Genomic DNA, 23,134 nt, shown 5'->3' on the forward strand with positions numbered 1-23,134 from the left:
TTGGCTACTGAGACCATGTGAATTTGCTGGGTTCAGTCCTGGGAAATAAGGTGTATTGTCACCTTGATTCAATAAAATAGTAAGTATTTTCTCCTTTACTGTGTCTTCAAGATCTTCAAGGGCTGAATGCTGAATTCTAAGCTCCCACAGGGTTGAGGTTCCCACTAGGGATCATAATACTGCTGGGACCATACCTGGAGGTTGGTGGGATTGTGGTAGACGCCAGGTACTAACTAGCTGGTTTCAACTCAAGCCTAGCAGAAAAGAAAGAGCATAATGAGGTGGGTGTGGATCCTAGCCCTTTTAGTCAGGAAGTTTCTAATGCTGGGGGCTGTTTCCTCATTGCCACCTTCTGTGTTTCAAGCACTCAAGTATAGTGGGTGGGCAGAATGCTGTGCGTCAGAAGGCCAGGCTTTCACCCAGGTGGGCAGGTAGGTCATTCCTGTGCTAGAAGATGTGAATGTGGCACTCAGATTCTACCCCAACCCCAGTCACACAGTGACACTTACCTGGCACAGGCTGGTCCCAAGCTCCAGAGACACCAACCCCAGTTTACTCAGATCACAAAATGCATCCTAGTCCAAGCCCCGGATAAACTCTTAATCCAGGCATATTCTGAGCTTCCTAACCCTGGGAGAAGAAATCTACATGATTTCGCTTTAAAAATATCTCAGAATGCTTATTTAAATATTTAAAATGTTCAGAAAAAGAAATGCTGGTACCTATAAGAAGTCTCAGGCCTGAAGCAGATTGGAGGAGGGAGGGATCCACCCACCCCCAGTCAGGAAGGACACAGCAGAACAGGGCTGGTGGAGTTCAGAGACCATCTAGAGCAGTGCTCCTCCAAGGGCAACCCCTGGACCAGCTGCAGCGTCTCCTGGGCACTTGTTAAAAGAGGCTCTGCCCAACCTTCACCAAATCAGAGACCCTGGGCAAGGTCCCTTTACCAAGAAGCTTTCCAAGTTCTGACACAAGCTCCAATTTGAGAGTCACAGATCTAGGACCTCAGTATATCTCAACCTCAGCTGGCTGCATAATAGAAACATCTGGAGAGTTTGAAAAACCTGACAACCTAGGTCACATCTTAGACTTGTGTGAGACCCCTCTAACTCTGTGATAAGGGGTGGGGTTCCACGAGTATGACACTCATGTTAAGCCAAGTCACAGACCATCTGCTTCAGGGTAATGGCTCCCAGCCACAGTGTGACAGAACCACTTAACGTGACCTTTTAAAATAAGGACACTGGGCCCTATTCCCAGGCCGACTGAAGCCAATTCCCTAGGAAGGTAAAGACCAGGCTTATGATTAGTTTATAAAGACTTCCAGGTGATCCTAATGTTCACATGGGGCTGAGAACCACAATTCTCAATCCCATGAGGAAATAGAACTTTTACCCCAAAGTTGAGCAGATCATTTAATTGAAGGAAATGAGAGACTTAGTTGCCAAGGGAACCAACTCCCAACTAAAGTGATAGTCACTGATTTCTGGCTTTCGTGGCCAAGAAGTCATGGTAGTGTGTATTTTTTTTCTTTGAAATGAAAAATAAATGTTTCACAGAAGAGGCTGTGCAGTAGAAAATATCTAAAGACTTAGAAAAGATTGGCAAGGCTATTGTGTCTCAGGAGTCGGCTGGCTAGGACAGCTAAGCCCAACTGGCCAAACAACACCAAGTCTGCACTTACCCTCAGCACTGGAGCCACGATCTGCAGAAGCCAGAGATCAACCAAGGGCCCAGGACAAGGCAAACATGAAAATCAGAATTCTGCTATCAGAACACTGCACACTGTGAATGTCGTTTGAAAGCAGCTTGTACCTAAGTGGTACATTACACTTTGTGAAATAAGCCCATCACAAAAAGACAAATATTGTATGATTCCCCTTATATGAGGGACCTAAAGACAGAAAGCAGAATGGGGGTTGGCAGAGGCTGGGGAAGGGGGAAATAAGTAATTGTCATTTAATGGGTTTTGTTTTGCAAGATGAAAATAGTTCCAGAGGTACTGGCACAAAATAGAGACATGGACATTTGGAATCGAATAGAAAACCAGGAAATGAAACTAACATCTTATAGCCACCTAATCTTCGATAAACCAAACAAGAACATACACTGGGGGAAAAAATCCCTATTCAATAAATGGTATTGGGAGAACTGTGGAAGACTGAAACTGGACCTGCACCTTTCTCCACTCACAAAAATTGATTCAAGATGGATAAAAGACCTAAATTTATGGCACGAAATGATAAAAATCCTCAAAGAAAGCATAGGAAAAACACTTGATGATATCAGCCTGAGGAAAGACTTTATGAAGAAGACTTCCATGGCAATAGCAACAACAACAAAAATAAACAAATGGGACTTAATTAGACTGAATAGCTTCTGTACAGCTAAGGAGACAACAACCAAAGCAAAGAGAGAACCTACACAATGGGAAAAGATATTTGCATATTTTGAATCAGACCAAAGCTTGATAACTAGGATCTATAGAGAACTCAAATTAATCCACATGAAAAAAAAAGCCAACAATCCCATGTATCAATGGGCAAGAGAGAAGAATAGAAACTTCTCTAAAGACGACAGACATATGGCTAGCAAACATATGAAAAAATTCTCATTGTCCCTAATTATTAGAGAAATGCAAGACAAAACCACCCTGAGATATCATCTAACCCCAGTGAGAATGGCCCACATCACAAAATCTCAAAACTACAGATGCTGGCGTGGATGTGGAGAGAAGGGAACACTTTTACACTGCTGGTGGGACTGCAAACTAGTACAACCTTTTTGGAAGGAAGTATGGAGAAACCTCAAAGAACTCAAGCTAGATCTCCCATTTGATCCTGCAATTCATTACTGGGCATCTACCCAGAAGGAAAAAAATCCTTTTATCATAAGGACACTTGTACTAGACTGTTTATCACAGCTCAATTTACAATCACCAAAATGTGGAAACAGCCTAAATGCCCACCAACCCAGGAATGGATTAACAAACTATGGTATATGTACACCATGGAATACTATTTAGCCATTAAAAAAGATGGAGACTTTTCATCCCTCGTATTAACCTGGATGGAAGTGGAAGACATTATTCTTAGTAAAGCATCACAAGAATGGAGGAGCATGAATCCTATGTACTCAATTCTCATACGAGGACAATTAATGACCTAGTACATGGTGGGGGGTGGGGGAAGGGGAGAGCAGAGAGAGAAAGAAGGAGGGAGGGGGTTGGGGAAAGGAAGAGCAGAGAGAGGAAAGGAGAGAGAGGGGTGGGGATCTCGGTGTGTGGCACACCTTTTGGGGGCAAGACACAATTATAAGAGGGACTTTACCTAACAAATGCAGTGTAACTTGGTTTCTTATACCTTCAATGAATCCCCAATAATAAAAACAAAAAAAGAAAATAGTTCCAGAGACAAAAGCACAACGATATGAATGTACTTACCACTACTGAACTGTACACTTAAAGTGGTTAAGACAGTAAGATTTATATTATGTATAACTTACCACAATTCAAAACAAAAAAGAGAGAAAGAAGTTTTTGTGTTGAAGAAAAACAGATTTTGTAAATGTTACAGATTCCTGATCATTTGATTTTTGTTGCCAGTTTAATAGTGGGTTATATTTTATATTTATATTTATAGAAAGCACAGAAGTTGGGGTGTATGCCAAATTCCTGTTTTCATTTTTTTCCCACTTAAGACTCCAGTCTGAATTTCAAGGCAGATATTTGCCACTCACCTGGTGGCAATGGCTGAACCAGAAGCAGGGCAGAACCTCACACATGCTGATTCCCAGGCAGCACCGCCTCTCTCCCATATCCAGGCCATATCCAGGTGATTCTGATGCACGTGACCTACAGTCTCCCCTTTATTAGGATGCCTCATAGGATGTAACGGGCCCCATTTGACCACAACCTGCTCCCTCCCAGAGGGCTGCCCCTGCTGCAGGGAGACCAGGCCAGGGTATGTGTTGAACTCAGAACAGGGTCATCCCCTCTCCCAAAAGGAAACAACCCTATGCTCCTGCCTTCCATGGGCCCTCTGGAGCAGGCATTCTGCAAAGCTCAGCTCATCTGTTCCCCAGCCAATAATAAGTAAAGCATTTTCCTCTGGTTTTTGAGACACTGTTAATAAATCCCTTGTATGTCACTACCCAGCCTGTACTTCTGCCACAGTGATACAAGATCCTGACATATCTGGATGGTTTTGAGGAAAGGAGGAAGAGGAAAAGAAGAAAAACAGACAATCTTTTTGTAAATGTTACAGAGAGAGAGAGAAGATGGGTTAGCCAGCAAAAAGTAGATGAACATTATAATAAGGATAAACAAAAAGAGAACAACAGAGACTGGATGACAGCAATAAGCCACCACTACACAGACAGCTCCCGAGGACAGGCGGGGGAGTCTCTGATGGTTTAGAATGTACTGTTAGGCAAAAAAGTAATTAACAGAGGACTGTCCCGGCTGGACAACTTCACCAAGGTGTTCCTCAGTTTTTTATTATTAACAAGGTCACAGAGCCCACTAGGTAGCCAGAGACCTCATTACTGGAGCAAACATGTGCTGAGGAGCTCCAGGAGAATGGGCTAGATACTGTATCTTCCCTGGGGAAAAAGACAGACCCCGCCCACTGCCAAGGACATGGAGGCACTCCATGTCCTCACATGCTGTGAGAATGTCCTAACAGAAGTCATTGATGGTTCCAGCAAAAGCACAGTGGAGAGAATGCCCAGGTTACTAGACGGGAGGACACAGGGGCTGTAATCTGACATTCTCTGCCAAAATAGCCAGCTAAGAAGGAAGGCAAGGGGGAGTGTGGCGGCCACCCCAGCCATGTCAAATAGCTGTGCAATGTGTAACTTACCACTGAACGAAGTCACATTGCCTTGAGTAGTACTGGGACATGGGGAAATGGCAGAATGTCTCTGGGCAGGTAAGTGAGCAAGTCTGCACATGTCCCTCATGACTTGGTAAGGAATCTGAACTTCATGGTATAGACAGACAACAGGCCACTAGGGGGGTTTAGTAGGAAGTTCGCTGAAAGTAGAAAGATCAGTCGGAAGGGCTGAGTTGGGGCAGTGGCAGAGGGGATGCAGGAAGAGAATGAATTCAAGGGATGTTTATGAGTTAGAATTGACAAGATTCAGTGAAGACATAGGTAGAACAAGTGCAGAAAAAGGAAGAGGCAAGAGTGACCCAGGTTTTGGGCAAAGGCAGCACTTTACTGAGTGTCTAGCTTGTGCTGGGGGCCACGCTGGGCATTGTGCAACACTATCTCATTTAGCCCCTGCAACCGCCGATGAGATCCGTGTGCATCCTCATTTCAAATAGGATTTGGTTCAGATGATGAACCAAAACCTCCAGGGACTTCAGGATCTCCTCCAAGTTCACACAGCTACCAAGTAGTGGGGGAAGACTGTGAGCCAGGTAGTTCTTTAAACTGTACCAGTTGAGGACATGTTGAGTTTGAGATGCCACAATCGTTTGAGATGCGATTTCTGCAGGAACGCTCCTAGTAAGAGAGGAGAATGCTGAGGAAGATTCACAGGATATGCATCAACTAAGGAGCCTGAGAAGGAGCATTCAGGGAGAGACAAGACGGAAGTCAGGGAGGACACTTTGTTAGGAACAGGGGAGGAAAAGATTCTAAAAAGACCAGAGGCCGATGTTGCCAAATGTTACACAGATACCAAGGATGAGACTGGAGAAATATTTGCTGCTTTGCCAATTACCCTATTTATGCTTCCAACCTTCAGAATTCTGAATCAACTTCAGCCATCACCACCTCCATCCCTGTCCCTGAGACTGGACTCCATGTACTCAGCACAGCCACCTCTTGCTTTTTGCAGGATTCTTCATTTAACATCTGTCTGTTCACACACACCAGTCCATAAGCCCCAGGAGGGCAGAGACTACATTTTATTCATCACTAGTTTCCTGGAACCTAGCACAATGCCTGCACAAAGTGAGCACTCAATAAATATAATCTATCCACCAATTCACTCAACAAATTAGTGGCTGGTTTCAGCCAGCACTCTGCTTGCCCCTCAGTGGTTGCTTCTACCCCATGCTCAGTATGGTGAAGCGCGATGAGCGCTGGTGTTGTCCTTGGCAGCAGGTGATTGGTGGGCAGAGTTAATGTGAAATGGTCTCAGAGGCTGCATCTGACCTTGAGCCACATTTTCTTTTTCTTTGCTTGGCTAAACACTGAGTCATTTGCTTGTTTTTGCTGCCTAGAGCAGTGGACTTAGCACACACGAAGACATGATGGTTGTTTTGTTTGTGAGGAATCAATTTTCCTTAGGTAATAATTTAAAAGGTTGTGTGCACTGCCCAGTGGGGTGGTGATAGCAGGGAGCGGAACATGGCCAAAGGCTTCCAGAGTCACTGCCGGGTCTCTCTGGGCCTTTGAAGAAGTGTTTTTCCTACAAACACTGGCTGCAGAGGAAAGACCATAGCCTGAAAGCCAGAAGACTGGGTGAGTCCCAGCTGAGCCGCTAGATGCCCAGATGGCACTGGATAAGTCACTCATGTTGTCACTTAACATGTACCCTGTCTGAGCATCTTTTCTTTTCCTCAAAAATATGGAGATAGCCACAGTTCCCCTCCAGGGCCACTGTGGGTAAGTGGGCACTGCTACAGGGGTAGAGCTGGGGGAGGTACCTATAAGCAGAGATTGCCTCTGGACCCATGACAGCCTCCAGAGCATATGTCCCTAGGGCAGGATCCAGCACCACCCTGCCATGGCCTCGTGGTCAGAGTCCCTCTTGCTCCAGCCCTGCCTGGTGGCCCTGGCTGGGAAGCTTTGGGGTTCTACAGACCTGGGTGCCTAACCCTGGGAAACTCCCTGATTTGCTCTGAGCCTCAGTCTCCTCACCTGTACAGTGGGGGTGCTGTGATGGTTACAGGAGATAATGTAGGGCCTGGTGCAGAACAAAAGCACATAAATCCTGGTTATTACTATAAGTATTATTTATGGCTTAGATCCATACACGATGAACCTCTTTGAAAATAAATGGAGGTTGTAGAAACTCTAGAAATCTTTACTAAGCTTGAAGTTGTAGACACGAGGAATCTGAAACCCTGAGAGAGAGGAGGGAATTGCCCTAAGATCCACAGGCTAAAATATAGCCATAAGCCAGGTGTCCCAATCCCTGTATGGACAGATCATAAAAGGGCCCTGGCCAGGGAAGATTCTGATCAGTCCTCTTGGCTGTGGGAACCCTGATGTCTGACCCACCAAGCCACCTGTCATCTCTGGAACACAGAGCACATCCAGTAGAGGGTTCTATCCAGAGCAGGAAGCCTGGAGAGCCCCAGGCATGACTCAACCTAGGGTGTGTTTCTGTTCTGGGCTTGTTTCCTTAAGTGGGACAAAATGGCCTTTACGAGCTTTCCAGTTTTGACAGCCTGAGGTTTCAAACACTGGGTTCCATTAACCACGAACAGTGGCTAGAAATCTAAGTTAACTGGAATCTTTCCCAGAAGTTCCTTCCTTGGGAGAAACACGCAGAACTCAAGAAAGCAACCACCATCCCCTGTCCTGGTATCATCTTTCCTGGTCTACCACATGTTTGGGCCCACTCGCTCTTCTTGGCTACTCTCCTACTTTACAGACCAGCTGACCAGGGCTCAGAGCAGCCTGAGGTTTTTCCAGCCAGGACTGGAGCTCAGAACGTGCTGTGCCAGACATACATGCTCCGCAGCAACCTACCAGCAGGAACATAAGCCAGAAAGGTCTGACCAAGAAAGAAGCCCTGGAAAAGGCACCTAGAGACTGGGGACAGAGCCTGTGCTCCCCTCTGCCTCTCGCCAGCCCGGGGCTCTGCCTGTAAAATGAGGTGATAAGATGAAAGGTTCTGCTCCCTGCTGTATTCAAAGCACCCAGCAGGTGGGACTGGGCAGGTCAACGGTCCACCCTCCACCCCAGACACAGAGACAACGCCTTTCTTTGTCATCATGTCTTCCTAAGCCCAACCACGGACCAAAGAAGAGGCTTTCTAGAAATGTTTAAGGGAGGGAAGGAAGAACAGAGAGAAGAAGGAAGGGAGAGAGGAAAAGAGAGAAGAAAGGAGGGAGAGAAGAGGCCAAGCAGGTGGGTTGAAGTCCTCGTAGCACTAATAGCCTATGATTCCACAAAGCTAAGTCCTAAGGCAATTTACCAACAGTGTCTCTTAGGTACAGTCGCATTAATGGCAGGAAAACCACAGGGGGAAGCAAAGGGAATGAATTGCAGATGTGAAATGACTTGTCAACCCCTCTCAGCCTAGGGCCAGCTGACTTCCCCATGGCCTTGGGAGTCCTTGTGTGTGAAGGCCCCAGGCGGGCACGCGGGAAATCCTGCCTTCACAGCCAAACCTCAATGATGCTGGTGTCAAAGGTCACGACGTGCTCTCATTCACTAAGCTCTCTGCATGACACTTAGCACTTTCCAGCCTTATGGTTCCAACTGAGGAACACGATACAGCAGGATTCTGCAAGTATTCAGAAACATAAAAGGAACAGATCTTTATAAATAACTCCCGGTTTAAATGGAGCTGAAAATAGAGAGACAGAAGAGGAAGCAAATTGCTAAGCACTTATCAAGTCGATACACTGGCTTAGAAACTGTAGTGCAAATGGCTGGTCTGGTTTATTTCCTTCTCATCAAAAGATCAGCGCAGGATTGAACCAGGAGGCACCAAGACTGTGTGTGTCTGAGGATGTGTTTGAAAGGTTGAGGGGTCCTCAGCAGACCCCCTAACACAGGCCTTGCCTTGGATCTCAGTGTCACCTTACAAATGTGCTGGGTGATGTGGCTTATCTGGTAAGTTCCTGGACCTCTCTGAGACAATTTCTTCTTTTCTGGAAGTTCTGACCACTGGCTTGGCCTCTAAGCTCTGAGATTCTAGATAGCAATTCAGAGCTAAGTCCTTAGAATAAATCTCAGGATCCTACAAGTTTGAGTGAAATTTTGATTGTGCTCAAGTGTCCTGTTGCATGTCTTGTGTTCTCCCTCAATTCCTGTCTCTGGAGGGCTTCCTGTAGCTGCAACGAGGGACCAGTTTGTGCTCTCTCAGATGACAACACTGGGTGGCATGTGCTTTTCTTTCCTTGCAATCGCCACAGCCTCCAATCTTGGGGTGAGGCCCAGCAGCATGCTAGCCCCGGGCAGGTGGAGGCACAGGGCAGAGGCCAGGTCCAGGAGGCCGAGCACAGAGCTGACCCTGCCCTAGTCCCCTGTCCCTGCCTCCCTACCCTGGGACCCACGCACAAAGCGGAACTACTGAAGGGTGTTAGTCACCATACCAGACCCAGTCTGCCCGGCAGCCCGGCTGGGCATCAGCAGCAGTTGCAGGTGCCCGTGTGCACGCGGAGGATGCCGCGGCTGTGCAGGTGCAGGAAGGTGAAGATCTCTGAGGGCATGGCGTGGAACCCGGGCCGTGGCTTGACGTTGTCGTAGTAGTGGTGGGTGATGTAGAGGCCGGACGGGTTCATGGGGAAGGCCCAGAAGCCGAACAGGTGCACCTCCTCGCAGAGCTCGAGCGCCGCGGTGGCCAGGATGAGGCCGGTGCTGATGCGCTTGGCGCGCACCCCGAGGCTCAGCCAGTAGCGCGACACGTTGACCAGGTACTGCGGGTGGAAATAGTAGACCGCCTGCGGCGAGTCGAAGTCGTCCAGCACGTACTTGACGCGGATGGACACGTCGGTGTTGCGCGTGTTGTAGAAGGCCGGCAGCAGCACCGACGCGTTCTCGTACACCTGCAGCACACGGTAGAAGGGCCGCCGCCACTTCTCCAGCTTGTGGAACCTGCACCAGGGACGCCAGAGCGAGAGGGTCGGCGCCCACCCTCCGTGCCCCGCGGCCCTGGCTTCCCCACTCCTACACTCTGGGCTTTACAGGTGGAGGGGACTGCTGAGCCCACCCTGCCTGCTGGCACCTCACATGCTTGAGCAGATGAAGGTCCGACCTTTCTCAGGGACAGTTGTGTTCTTACCGGTGGGTGCAAGTGAGGGCAACTGGGACTCAAGGGAACAAATATCAAATGTGTGGCTGCAGGGAGAAGGCAACGCTGAACGCTAAAGGAGGGTGGCCCCAGGGAGGGCTGACTGCGGGAAAGAGGCTTGGCCAAGAACCCTCACATCACGCTCATGCACTGTCTTCCCCAAGAGCTCAGGACTGGCCCCCAAAGGCTGCGGCCTGTGCTGGCTCGGTCCCCTCCTCCCCAGCAGCTGTCTGTAAGCTTGGGAAATTTCTCTGCCTGAAGCAGCCTTCCCTCTTGGGCTCTCACTCCACTGAGCGCTCCTTCACACGGCTGCTGCCTTTGTCCCCCACCTTAATGAGGTGTTCCCAGGGCCAATCGGATCCAATTTCACACCTCCCCATCTCCCACCCATCCCTCCTCTCACCCTTCCTCTGACATGGATGGTGTTACTATGCCTAAAACATCCCAGTGTAGGATCCCAAGATGGGAGCCATGTGGGGTGTTGAGATCTTTGCCCAAGCTTCTACCCAGAGCCACCTGGACACAGCCAGGAAGGCAGCCACCTGCCCTGTCATATGCAGAAGGGCTCTCCCACCCATCTCTAGTTAAAGGTAGTCTAGACCAGTGCTGTTCAGAGAAATAATGCAGGCCACATAGATAATGTTAAATGTTCTAGTAAGCCCATTTTGAGAAGTAGAAAGAAATAAGAGAAGTTAAATTCTATATTTTATTTAATTTACTATATGGAAAATACTATCATTTCAACATGTAATTAATATAAAAAAATAATGAGACATGCTACATACTTTTTTCATATTAAGTCTTTGGAACCTGCTGTGTGTTTTACACATAGCACTGGCACCTCTCAGCCTGGACAAGCCACACTTTCCAATAGCACCATACTGGAGAGCACAGTTCTAGAAAAAGGGCCACTGACCTCTCAGTGATGATGCTGGGGTTCACGGTAACCACATCTGTTTTCACCCCCACATCCATGGTATACTTCTCTGAGATGGGGGGCAAGTTGCACCTGCAGAAGGGACAAGACGGCCCAATGGCTGATGGCCAGTCATTTGACAAGTGAGCTGGGGATAGGGGAAGGGTGGGATGGCAGTCAAATGGGCATGGGTCTCCATGGCCAGGTAATAAAACAGTGGTTCTTCTGCTCTGAGTCAGGCATGGAGACAGCAAACAGCCCAGCCTCTGGTCTCGCTGCAGTTCTAGTCATGGGGACAGGAAAACCACAATCATTGTGCAGTTACAAACCTGAGTAGCCCCTGGACTGCCAGAGGGTGGGATCAGGGCTCTAGGAGGACAGATGGCAGGAAAGCAGCCTCCCTTTATGTGGAGAATCAAGACTTCCCCAAGGAAGTTATGTTTGAGCTGAGGTCTGAAAGAGGAAGCGAGCAAAAGTCCTTTGGCAGGAGAAGGGCTTAAATAAATGTGGGACATACTCAAAGATGAATCTTGGAAATGAAATATGCATTGAGTGAAAAAGCAAATGGCACAAGTGTGCATGCAGAATACCATGTATGGAAATCTCTGTGGTTGTGGTAGGGAAAGTAATGGCCCCCAAAGATGTCCACAACCTAATCCACAGAAGCTGTGACTATGCTGCATATGTGGCAGAGGGGACTCTGCTCCTGCCATTAAGTCAAGGATCTTGAGATAGGGAGATTATCCTGGACTACGGGGGGGGTGTGTCCAAGGTCATCACAAGGATTTTTGTAAGAGGTGATATGACAACAAGGAGAGAGAAGAAAAGATGGGATAATAGAGTGGAGTTAGAGAAAGACTGAAAGATGCTATGCCACTGGCTTTGAAGGAGCCATGAGCCAAGGAATGCAGACAGCTTCCAGGATCCCTCCCCTAGTGCCCCCAAAAGGAATGCAGCTCTCCAGACACCTTGACTTTAGCCCAGTGATACTTTGTCAGATAATAAACTTAGTGTTGTTTTAAGCCACTAACTTGTGGTAATTTGTTACAACAGTGATAGGAAACTAATCAGTCCTCAAGTAACCAAAATTTAACAATAAATTGTTTATGTATACATCTACATGTGATAAACAATTTTTAACAATGAAAGAATGATGTAGTACGAAATTCAGGATAGTCATGACCTTTAGGGGGAAACAGAGGTAGACTGAGAACATTTTAGTTTCTTAAATCAAGTGGTTGATTTTATTTATTTTATTTTATTTTATTGTTTTGTTTCATACATTTGTATGTGGTAGCCAGGGAGAAATAATTCCTGGGTGAAGCTTGGAAGGACAAGTGGGAGTTGGCAAAGCGAGAAGGCAGGGGTTGGGTACTGGGTAGAGAGCATTCCTGGCAGAGAGGGCAGGACCTGGAAATAACAACGACTGATACTTACGAGGCACTAACAGTGTATATGTCCAGTGCTGCAGATGCTGAAAACTTTACAAGTATTACATTACTTAGTCCCCAAACTCTGAGGAAGTTGCCATAATTATCCCTATTTTGCAGATGGGGAAAGTAAGGCCCAGAGGAGTGAGATAGCTTCCCTGAGGTCACATGGTAGAGCCTGGACTGAAGTTTAGGGAGACCCTAGGGACCTGGGCTCTTTAAAGAGGTGGCTTTCCCTGCCTCCCTGGCAGGAATGTTGTTGGGCTAAGGACTCAGTGAGGGCCAGAGGCTGCAATGTGGGAGGAACCTTAACTCCTGATCCTGAACTCAACTGTTGTCCATAGGGAATGTACAGACTGACACTCACCCAGGAGCAGAGAAAGATGATCCCTGACAGCAAGTGATGAAAGGCTGGAGCTGCACAGCCTTGAACACTAAATATGCAGAAGCCACCTTTATTTTAGGACTTCTAGTGACACTGAACCTACTGTGCCTTCCCTGCCACCAACTCTGAGTGGCCTAGTTATTCTGTATACATGACCCATGAGATAGTCCTGCAGACTCAACCCGAGTTTTTCCACTTTAAGCTCTTATTGTTAATGTGTCTTCTTTACCCAGGCTAAAGGTGTAAAGGAGGACCCCCAGAGAGATAAGGGGATCCTTATAAGGGGATCCACATAAGGTAGAAGAAATACAAGGACTTAGTTAAAGCCAAGGTGAAGCCAATATTGGTGTCCACTGTAAGGCTGCCTTGGTTCCAACCAGAGCTTCTGGAAGGGTGGCACATATCCTGGGAGATGGCCATCCAGAGGACATCACTGACAGCTCTGCATGTCCTGAGTCCTCAGCACCTTCACATTGGTTATACCCCCTGTTCTTTACATACCTCCCATTGTGCAGATGTGGAAACTGAGGACAAAGTTCAAAGACTTCCCAAAGGGATGGGGCTGGCGAGAGGAAGCTATACCCCAGAGCATGAGGGTATGCAGGGGTGGGGAGGAGGGATTAATTGCTTGAAGGGTAGCATTGGGCACTGGGAGGTGGGGCCACACATACGGGGAGAGTGCAGAGGAGGAGGGCTGGAGGGTTCACGAGGCAGGTGCACTCTTTACCGGAAGACAAAGTCGGCGCTGTTGATCTCCCTCCCACAGCGGCTGTTCTTTAGGATGCCTCCATTGCCAACCACTGCACACTTCTTAAACTGGGACCGGTAGTACGGCATGTCCTGGGGGAGACACAGGCCCAGCAATCAGAGCCAAGGCCACCCCTGCTGTTATCTGGCACTCTGCAACCACGTCTACCACTATGATCTCATGGCCCCATGAGACAGCCTTGCAGGGAATGTGGGAGGAAAGTGGCTTTCCATTTTAAAAAGGAGAAGGGAAGTCAAAAGACATGTTACTGTTAGAAGGGACCCAAAGGTACCTCCCATCTATGGCACCCAGATACCTGCTGGGTGGCTTTCACACACCACTGACCAGCCCTGCGTGAGAGGAGCCTGCTGCCAGGCAGGGTCTCCCAGAGAACCACACTGCACTGGGATCATCAGCAATTAGGCTAAATCTAAAGGAGACTGGCCTTACTTCTGGCCCACTTTCCCTGGAGGGACAGGCTCAGGGGGACAGGACAGGAAAAGCAAGGGTGTCTCACAGCCAATGGGGGAAAGTATACTGTTTGACTTTTACCATAGAAAGGAAAATAAAGTCATCTTTTGAAAAATCACCAAAGGCTTATTATGTTCAATATGGGTGTTTCCCAAACTTCTGTAAATCAAGAAATACCTTGGATATTTTCTGAAAATATAAACTTCTGGACTCTATCTTAGCATCCTGAAATCAGACCCTCCATGGTGGGGATAAGAGGTTGGGAAGCTGAATTTTTTTACAAACCCAAAGAAATTCTTAAGGAAGTTCCAGAAATGCTATTCTGAGTCACAGGCCCTAATTCAGGGGCCAGAAAACTACAGCAAGGGCCACATCTGGCCTACCCTTTGTTTTTTTCTTATGGCCCACAAAGAATGAATTTTATATTTTTAAATGATTGGAAACAACCCAAAGAAGAATATTCTGTGACATCTGAAACTATGGAATACAGCCACTCTTGTTTGTTTACGCGAGTCAACCTGTAGCTGTTTTGTGCAGCAATAGAGGTGAGTAGTAGTGACAGAGATAATCTGACCCACAGAACCCAAAACAGCTACTATCTGGCCCTTTCCAGAGAATGTTTGGTGACCCCTGCTCTGTGTTCATGGGCCTTGGCAGGCCCGACCTCTGTCTCTCCTTGCACCTGTATGTCATACCAGGTACGCTGCGCTGTACCCACTGGTGTTACCAGCCTCATGTTTCAGGCCACCCTCCTCTATCACTGTGAGGGAGGAAGAGACACTTGACACCTCTCACCTTCAGCAACTCTCCTATGCCCCCAGAATGCCTCAGTCTTAGCAGTGCACTCTGGTACCAGTAACAGACACAGGGACACTACGTATGGGCTTGGATTATTAGAATGCCCTCAACAAGGGCAGCCTAAGCCCTCAGATTTCTTCCAGAAAGACCTGCACTTACTACCACTCATCATTGGGCCCACTAAGTATTGCCCTGAGCCCAGAGCTCTCTAGGCTGTGGTTATGAACATGCCTTATGCAAGCTTCCTCCTCTTCAGAGGTGGCACCACCACTGCACCTGGGTACCTGTCAGAATCAACTAATAGTGTAGGTTCCAGGGCTTCATCTCTAAAAGTGGTGCAGTACATCTGAGCCTCTGGTCAGCCCAAGTGAGTGCAGGCGCCAAGAGTCTGTAATCTGTGAATCGTTCATTCTGTGGTCCCCCACAACCAGGGAGCCACCATTCTAGCCCTGAACAGCCTACTTCCAGAATTCTTTTATGTGAAAGGAAAAAAATAAATGCTTATGTTGTTTAAGTGTCTGATATTTCAGATATTCTGTTAGAAGCAGCCGAACCTATTGCTTATCCAAACCCCAGTGTTACACACAAGGAAACTGAGGCTTTGAAAGACAAAATAACTGTCCAAGGTCATCCGCATGCTCCAAATCTTTCAATGCCTTGATTCGTATCAGGTTGTGCTTTCTTGTGCACACAACCTTTGCATGCATGAAAGCTTAATCATTCTCCCAGATAGCTGTGGGATGCCTTCTGCAAGCAATACAAGTACCCGGAACTTTATAACCATTTTCTTGCCAAAAGTTACTTGAATAATAGCCAGCTGGCATTCACTGAGCCCAGATGGAAGCCCGAGGGGAACCCAGAGGCCTACCAGGCCTAAGACAATTGGCCAGCTGGGACCAAGACAAGTGGGTGCAGGGGGGGGACCGTGAGTGGTGCACCCAGACCCCCCCAGACCCCACACAGAGCAGCACCTTGGGAAACATGCGGAAGATCTCCTGGTTGATGTGGTAGATGCCACTCGTGTCCACCTCGTACTTGAGCTTCGTCCCCAAGGGAGTGTTCTTCTGGGTGGTGAAGAGAAAGGCAGGGGCATTGCAGCACCTGGACAGGGTGGACCTGCCGGCAGGGAGATGTGTAGGAGAGACTGTGATGCAGGGTAGAGCAAGACCTCATGAAGAACAGAGGGATGGGAGAGCTGCAGCCTTGCCCGCCCACCCCCAGGTCTTCCCCTCCACCACACCTGTGACCCCTGCTGAGGCCCAGGCCTCCTGCCTCACCTGATAATGCCCTCTCAGGGCCCAGGCCAGGTTTCTCTCTAGGTTCCCCATTCACTTCCTCTCATGAGTGAATGACAGCCCTGGATGGCTGGGACGCTGCCTTGCAAAAGCCCACTCCATGTTAGTTCCACTGACAGATAGGTGCCCACCATTGGTAGGATTTGCAGTCCCCATGAGAGCTTTCACCAAGACCTGCAAGCATTCTACTGCTCCCCACAAACATGCTACTTCTGCTTCATTTACCCAGCCCCAAATGAAAACCCAGGGGTGGCAGAGCTCTGCCTCAGATTCTTGGCCCCATGTCAGATTCTACGCAAGGTACTTGCAGACCTTGTCGGGTGGGGTCACCAAGCCAAGACACACAGGTCAACAGAAATGTGCAATTTCTGTTGAAATTTAGAAACTGATTGAGGAATAGGGAAGGTCAGAAATTGAGATAGTGGATTGATACCGGCTGGTTTCCTATGGAAAGGAGAGCCTGACTTCCAAAAGAAGACTTTTTGGGGAGTTGATTATTTTAATATATATATAACCAGGCAGAGCCAAAAAATGTAAACACATTTAGGAGATCTTATTGGAAGTAAAATTGAGCATTCCTCGGAAGTGTATGAATTGCAGGTAAAATGGATGTGCACAGCATGTCCAGGTGTGCTCGACTGGTAACAGTACCTTCAACTCAACTTCAAAAGGTTGAGAATATCACTTAAAATATGTATACATTCTTTGGCACCCTCTGTGTGTGTGTGTGTGTGTGTTTATCCCTCTGATTTATAACATAAAAATATTAAAACATGAGCTACAGAAGGGTTAAATGCCTTCTGCATTTTGCAGGCATTAAAGCAAAAACAACCTCTAAGGGACAGTGTGACTGATGTGGCAGGCTTGAGCGGCAGCCAGCCCAGAGCAACCTGTTTTTTTCTCTTCTCTGCAGCTGTGTTCCACCTTGGCAGTGCATCCTCTGAAGAGTGCACACAAGGCTCCATGACAGAGTCAGATCCTGGGCACAACTTACTTCCACTGCCCTAGGGACCCAAAGCCCTCTGCCCTGGCCAGAGGATGCAAGAATCAACAGAGGGCACAAATCACTACCTCCTTTGTGTCAGCAGCTTTGATCCCACAAGGATCACTTCCTCCAAATATAGCAGCAATGGTCTGAGCATAAACTGGTCACTTTCCCTCCCACTGACTCCAGGCACTGTCACATCCAGTGTCCAGCCAGCCCTAAGAGGAATGGAACTCCTTCTCCCTGGAACCATGCAATGACGACTAACAAAGAATGAGGAGGAACTTTCTCAAAAGTTGGGTTTCCAATCTGGTGTCAAGAAGCTTGTAGTTTCTTGTTAGACTGCAGTTTCTTCTCTGCCCCCACCACCTGTGGGGCTCCAGAAAGGTCTTTTCCTCTCCGGGCCCAGTTTCCTTATATGTAAAGTGCAGGGTTTTTTCTTCCCCCTCAAATCCCCCGTAATCCTGTGACTCCAGCTTGCCCACTCCAGGAAAGCTATACAAATTACTTTTCTAATGACTTTATCTCTTGTAGGGACTTCACATTTCTAAAAATGGGCCTCTTAAAACTACTACTCTGCCTCCAGACTTGGCCTTGAACTGCAAACTGAAACAAATGACTTATAAAGGAACCACAAAATGCTCAGTCATATTTGCTTTCCACAACCTCCTGAATAGGATTCCTTCATATTCACAGCTGCTCAGTAAATTTAAACTTGGACCTGAGTTACCAAAATCCAGCAGTTACACAAATTGCCAGGATCATCTCAATTCGTAAAATGAAGTCTACCTGCACCAACATAGTATCATGCATACGCAAGACTGCAGAGATGGGTCCCACCGGGCCCACTCTGGGGAAGATGCCCACCAACAGGTGGACCTTGCAGGATGACAGAGACCAGAAGAGGTGCCCGGGAGAAGAGCCATACAAGGAGAAGAGGGGACAGACAAATCATAGATACTTGAACTGATTGGCCTCAGAGATGTTCATCGCCCATTTGCACATCTGGAGGCTCTTCCACCTGTCGAACAGTTCCGACTGCTTCACCCTGGGGAGGGGAGGACAGAAGAGTGAGTGCATGGGTGGGGCAGGACAAAACACTGTCATTCCCAGAAATTCCCTTCCCCTCCCATGGCCAAGTCCTGGCCCTTGACATTAACTATATTTTCTTGTTTTCTATATTCTTGACATTCCGGTAGCTGGAGCCTTGCTAATTCCTAAAGATAGCAAACAACTCCACTTCAAGTGGGCCTTTCATGCACAAACCAACCCATTCAGCCCACACCCTCAACTGGCTCCTGCCCCCTTCATCAGCAGGCCACCATCCCACACCTAGAGGCAGTCCCTAAACCTGTCTCCCCTGCTTACCCTGCAAACCTCAGCAAGGCTCTTGCCCATACCATCCCTTACTTCTGCCTCGGGCTGACCCCAACACAGCCCCAGGCAGCCCTGCACAGCATGCCTCCCATTTCTAGGGACCTTGCTTCATGCTGTCATTTCCATGTCTGTCTAAAAGAAATCCTGGGAACAGTGTGAAACATTTCTCCTCACACGTCCACCCCGCAAGGGTCTGCATGGTTCTCTTGGGAACATCTGTCTATAAAGAAGTCAGACTGCTCTCCTGGGAAGAGGCGTGTCAGACACCCACCCAGGGCACAGCCTTGTCTTTCTCCCATCTCAAGGGCAGATCACAGTTTCCTTATGACAGAAAGGAAGAGATGAGAAGCCTGAGACGTGCCCCTTTATCTGAGTGACCCTCTGCCAGGTTCTGTGCAACTTAGCTTACAAGCATCCTAATGTTCTAATGCACAGCCAGGAAAGGGGTGTCCAATCAGAGGGCTCTCCCTTCGCCTGAAACCCACAAAAAGCACTAGTTTTTAGTTTATAAATTTACATTTACATATTTATAATGAAGCATAATTGTAATTGCTTTGATGCTGTATTCCCCAGCTTCTAAGACAGTGCCTAGCAAAATAAAGACACTCGATAAATATTTATTGGATGAATGAGCCAAATCAAAGATATAGAGTCCCACGAACACCAACTGATATGCGATCCCTTATTGTTTTTGGTTTCTGATGTTCTGGGTGAGCCTCATCCCTCTCCTCTCTGCCTCCTCTGTTATCACATGGCATCCTCCCTCCGTGTGTGTATCTCTCCCAGTCTGAGATCCTTATGTACATTAACCCCAAATAGCCACTCATCCCTCTCTTCATTGGTTCCTTTCCTCTTTTTCAGTAGTGTCTAACCTCAGGGCCACATCCACAGTCCCAGGCCTCTCTGTCACCTGCTTCTCTGTTACCTGTCCCCTTGAGGCAACCTTGGTTACTTTGTCCCCATTTTAGTCAGAAACTCTTCCTTAGTTCTACCCAATTCATCCCTGCTTTAACTTGTGCTTGGTTTTGAGGGTGATTCTCCTGTTGTGCAGAAATGCCCAGAATTCTCTAATATTTCAGCCTCTCAGGGTCCCCATGAGGCCCTGGCCTAGTGGAAGTTGTGAGATCCAGAAAGATACGGGGGGTTCCCCAATAACAGCCAGCACCCCCTGCTCCTTAGGGGAAGGATCACAAGACATGTCTATCACATAATTGAGCCCTCCTTGTAAGGTGTAGACCTTCCACAAGGATCTTTGCACTTCCGGGAGTCACACACGTGGTGGCTCTCCATCAGGGCTGGGTGGGCGCATTCAGGCCCTGAGCTCTGCTCCCTGGGACTCTCAGCCACACACCCTTTCATTCTGGCTAAACCACCTCAGGGACACCAATGCGCTTCATTGGACCAGAGGCCCAGGATCAATAATGAGCCAGTAGCTGCCTATAGCATGAGCTGTTAGAAGTACCGAGTCCTGGCAAGGTCCCAGGACCCAGGCTCCACCCTCCAAGAACAGCCTAAGTGACAAGGAAAACACAGATCCTGGGCCATCAGAATGGCCTATATTCCCCCCAGATCATGTTTTTAAAGAACATGGGAAACACAGGTAGCTAAGCACCTGAGCTTGGCTATGTTACTTTCAGCCTGTGTCACCACAGACAAGTCATTTCTGAGCCTTAGTCTCCTTATCTGTAATGTGGAGCTAATCATTACCCTCACCTGCCCATTAAGATTATTTTTACAGGCTCGGTGCCTGTGGCTCAAGTGGCTAAGGCACCAGCCACATACACCAGAGCTGGTGGGTTCGAATACAGCCCAGGCCTGCCAAACAATGACAACTGCAACCAAAAAATGGCCAGGCATTGTGGCAGGTGCCTGTAGTCCCAGCTACTTGGGAGGCTGGGGCAAGAGAATCGCTTAAGCTGTGATGCCATGGCACTCTACCCAGGGCGATAGCTTGAGACTCTGTCTCAAAAAAAAAAAAAGATTATTTTTACAAAAAATAAAAAAAATGTGTTTAAGGCGGTACCCATATCTCAGTGGGTAGGGCGCTGGCCACTTGTGCACAGAAGCTGGTGGGTTCAAGCCCAGCCTGGGCCTGTGAGACAATGACAACTGCAACCAAAAAATAGCCGGGCGTTGTGGTGGGCACCTGTTGTCCCAGATACTTAGGAGGCTGAGACAAAAGAATCACTTAAGCCCAAAGTTTGAGGTTGCTGTCAGCTGGGATGCCACAGCACTCTACCAAGGGTGATGTAGTGAGACTCTGTCTCAAAAAAAAAAAAAAAAAATCACTCCGTTGGTACTTTTCTACATTTCCTTGTGGGTGAAGCCCTTTAGCAATGAGGTGTAGGAACAGCAAGTGAGAAAGGGAAAAATCTGTATGACTATGTCTGTGTTTCCCAAATTTATTCCATGGGACCCTAACTCACTACAATGTGAACTACTCAATGTGAAACTGCTACAAAATGGCAGGGATTTTTTTAAAGGGGGAAACCTATGGTCATATATATTTGAGGAAAGCTGAGTTAAATAAAGATAAATGCTTTTCTTTACTGCAAGAATTCTCAGATCCTTTAATATGTTGTCATATATTGTGCATTTCTAAGAAAGAGGTATCATCTAAATCATTTCCCAGAAGTATTGGATCATATAATCTTCTTTCCATCGAGCAGTTCATAAGATGGAATTCCACAGAAATACTGGGAAATGTACACATATCATATATTCCTTAAAGGCAAGACCATGACTTTTCTCTCTTGATCATGCACAGTCCCCAGCCCAGGCCAGGCATTCTGTAGTAGCGCAGGGTCACCTGGCTGTGGACCACTAAGAAGCTGTCTGGTCTTGTCCCCTGATGCAGAGAGGAGCCCCTGAAAGGATGCTGTTCTGGTGTGATGGTGAATGGAAGCATAACCAGCCCCCAGGAGCCAACTGCTACCAGGAAACTACTATCATTGTGGCTCTTAACTTGAGGTGTACCAAAGGGCTTAAGGGAGTCCATAGATACTCTGAGTTATAGGCAAAACTCAAGTCTATCCACTCATGTGCCTATCTTGGGGAGAACATGAAGCTTCCCAAAGAGGTCCATCATTCCAAAAAAGGTATTTAATCCACTTAACTGTGGTTAAAAACAAAAAAACTAAACTAAACTAAAAATGGGTTCATTCTGTGTTTAATTAGAAGTAGTAACAGTTGTCTCCAAATACAGCAGGCCTCACCTGTGAGGAGAATACACAGCTGCTGGAGGAGGGATGATTGTGGTAAACACTATATAGGACAGGAAGTACATGGACTTTGGAGCCAGAGAGACTTGGGTATAAGATTCAGTTCAGATAGCTCTAACTATGGAAACTCAGGCAGATTGTTTAACCTGTCTGAGCCTCATTTTTCTCATCTATAAAATGGGCATAATAATAGTCTCTTGCCCTCCCAGACCTATTAAAATTATTAAATGAGATGAAGCAATAAAGGACTAGACTCACAGAAAGTGTCCAATAGGTGTAAGCTATCATTACTGTTAAACACACATAACCCCCGGTACTTTATACTTTTGTAAAACCCACAATTCTGTTGTCTCTCCTCATCTTTCCCACCAGGTAGTAAATATCATACAGAAAGGGGATCATGCCTGAGCCTGTAAGTCCCAGGCTCAGGCAAATAATAGGTGCATGGTAAATATTTGCTGAGTATACCAATAAATTAATAAATGAATTGATACATCTGAATTCAAACCAAGTCTCCATTTATGAATATCTCCATATGGCAGGAATTGGAAATACAGTAGCAAACAAAAACAACCTCCTTCTTGCAGGGAGCTGCCATACCAGTGTCAAATCCTGGATCAAAGCCGGCGCCTAGACACCCAGCCTCTCAACTTTTGGCTCCTTCCCCAACTTGCAATGTGACCTCGGGCAAGTCATCCAATCTCCCTGAGACTCAGCTGCTTTATCTGTAAGATGGAGATAGCAGCCACTGCCCTGCTGACCTAAGATGTGAGAGAGATCAAATGGAATAATATGTGTAAAAATATTCTATAAATTGCTTTACAAATGTAGAGATCATCTTTACTTTACAGATGAAGGACTGATGCAGGCATTTCTCTCTTTTCTTCTAAGCACAGAACATTCCAGAAGAGGAATAAAAAATGTATAATCCTACCAGATGAACAGAATGATGAAGGCAGGGGAGGGCATATCAGTGGAAGAAAGATTCCAACAAGTGCATAGAAGAAGTGGGGGGTGATACAAGGACAGCCCAGAAGTCCTGGATGGCACAGCCCAGAAGACCTAAAGCCAATCAGGGCGGAACATTCTAAGAAGTGGGTAGAAGGTGGGAGGGGCATAGCCCTGAGAATGAGAATCAGGTATGAGTCCATGAGCAGAATCACCAAGCCAACATTCTACCCGCCCCATGGTAAAGCCAAATATTGAAAGTCCAGCAGAGAAGGAAGATGGAACCAGACTATCAGCTATTCTCTAAAAAATATATCATTCCCAGTTAAAAGATCCAGCCAGTCTGGCAGTAAAAGGCCAGCAGCATTTTGAACAACTTCAGACACAGAGCTCTTATTGGTTTGTAATTGTTTGAAGTCTAAATGTGAAAAGAAAACCAACGATCTCTCAGTCAACCTGAAAGAGACAGAGCAATATAAACCATGAGATAGAATAACCACACACACATTAAAAAAAAAAATCAAAAAAACTATTGGAAGAACAAAAGAGAACTAAAAAATATCCTATTTACTGTCC

At 47.1% G+C, this 23,134-nt stretch overlaps 1 protein-coding gene across 3 annotated transcripts in view; it reads right to left on the bottom strand.

Moving 5' to 3' along the window:
- ST8SIA5 (ST8 alpha-N-acetyl-neuraminide alpha-2,8-sialyltransferase 5) overlaps window positions 1–23,134 on the bottom strand; it is a 102,910-nt gene that overhangs the window by 13,999 nt on the left and 65,777 nt on the right. For 2 of the 3 annotated variants that reach the window (XM_053571719.1, XM_053571720.1), the window contains 5 exons: window positions 17,974–18,060; window positions 15,704–15,848; window positions 13,443–13,555; window positions 10,901–10,993; window positions 4,562–9,788 (listed from right to left, as the gene is read on the bottom strand). In XM_053571719.1, the coding sequence (XP_053427694.1) occupies window positions 9,320–9,788; window positions 10,901–10,993; window positions 13,443–13,555; window positions 15,704–15,848; window positions 17,974–18,060 (907 nt within the window). In that variant the 3' untranslated portion in view covers window positions 4,562–9,319. Of the gene's footprint in view, window positions 1–4,561; window positions 9,789–10,900; window positions 10,994–13,442; window positions 13,556–15,703; window positions 15,849–17,973; window positions 18,061–23,134 lie in introns of those variants that run through there. The other variant, XM_053571718.1, reaches the window with a different exon arrangement.

This window comes from Nycticebus coucang, chromosome 19 (assembly GCF_027406575.1).
Source record: "Nycticebus coucang isolate mNycCou1 chromosome 19, mNycCou1.pri, whole genome shotgun sequence".
NCBI classification, from domain to species: Eukaryota; Metazoa; Chordata; class Mammalia; order Primates; family Lorisidae; genus Nycticebus; species Nycticebus coucang.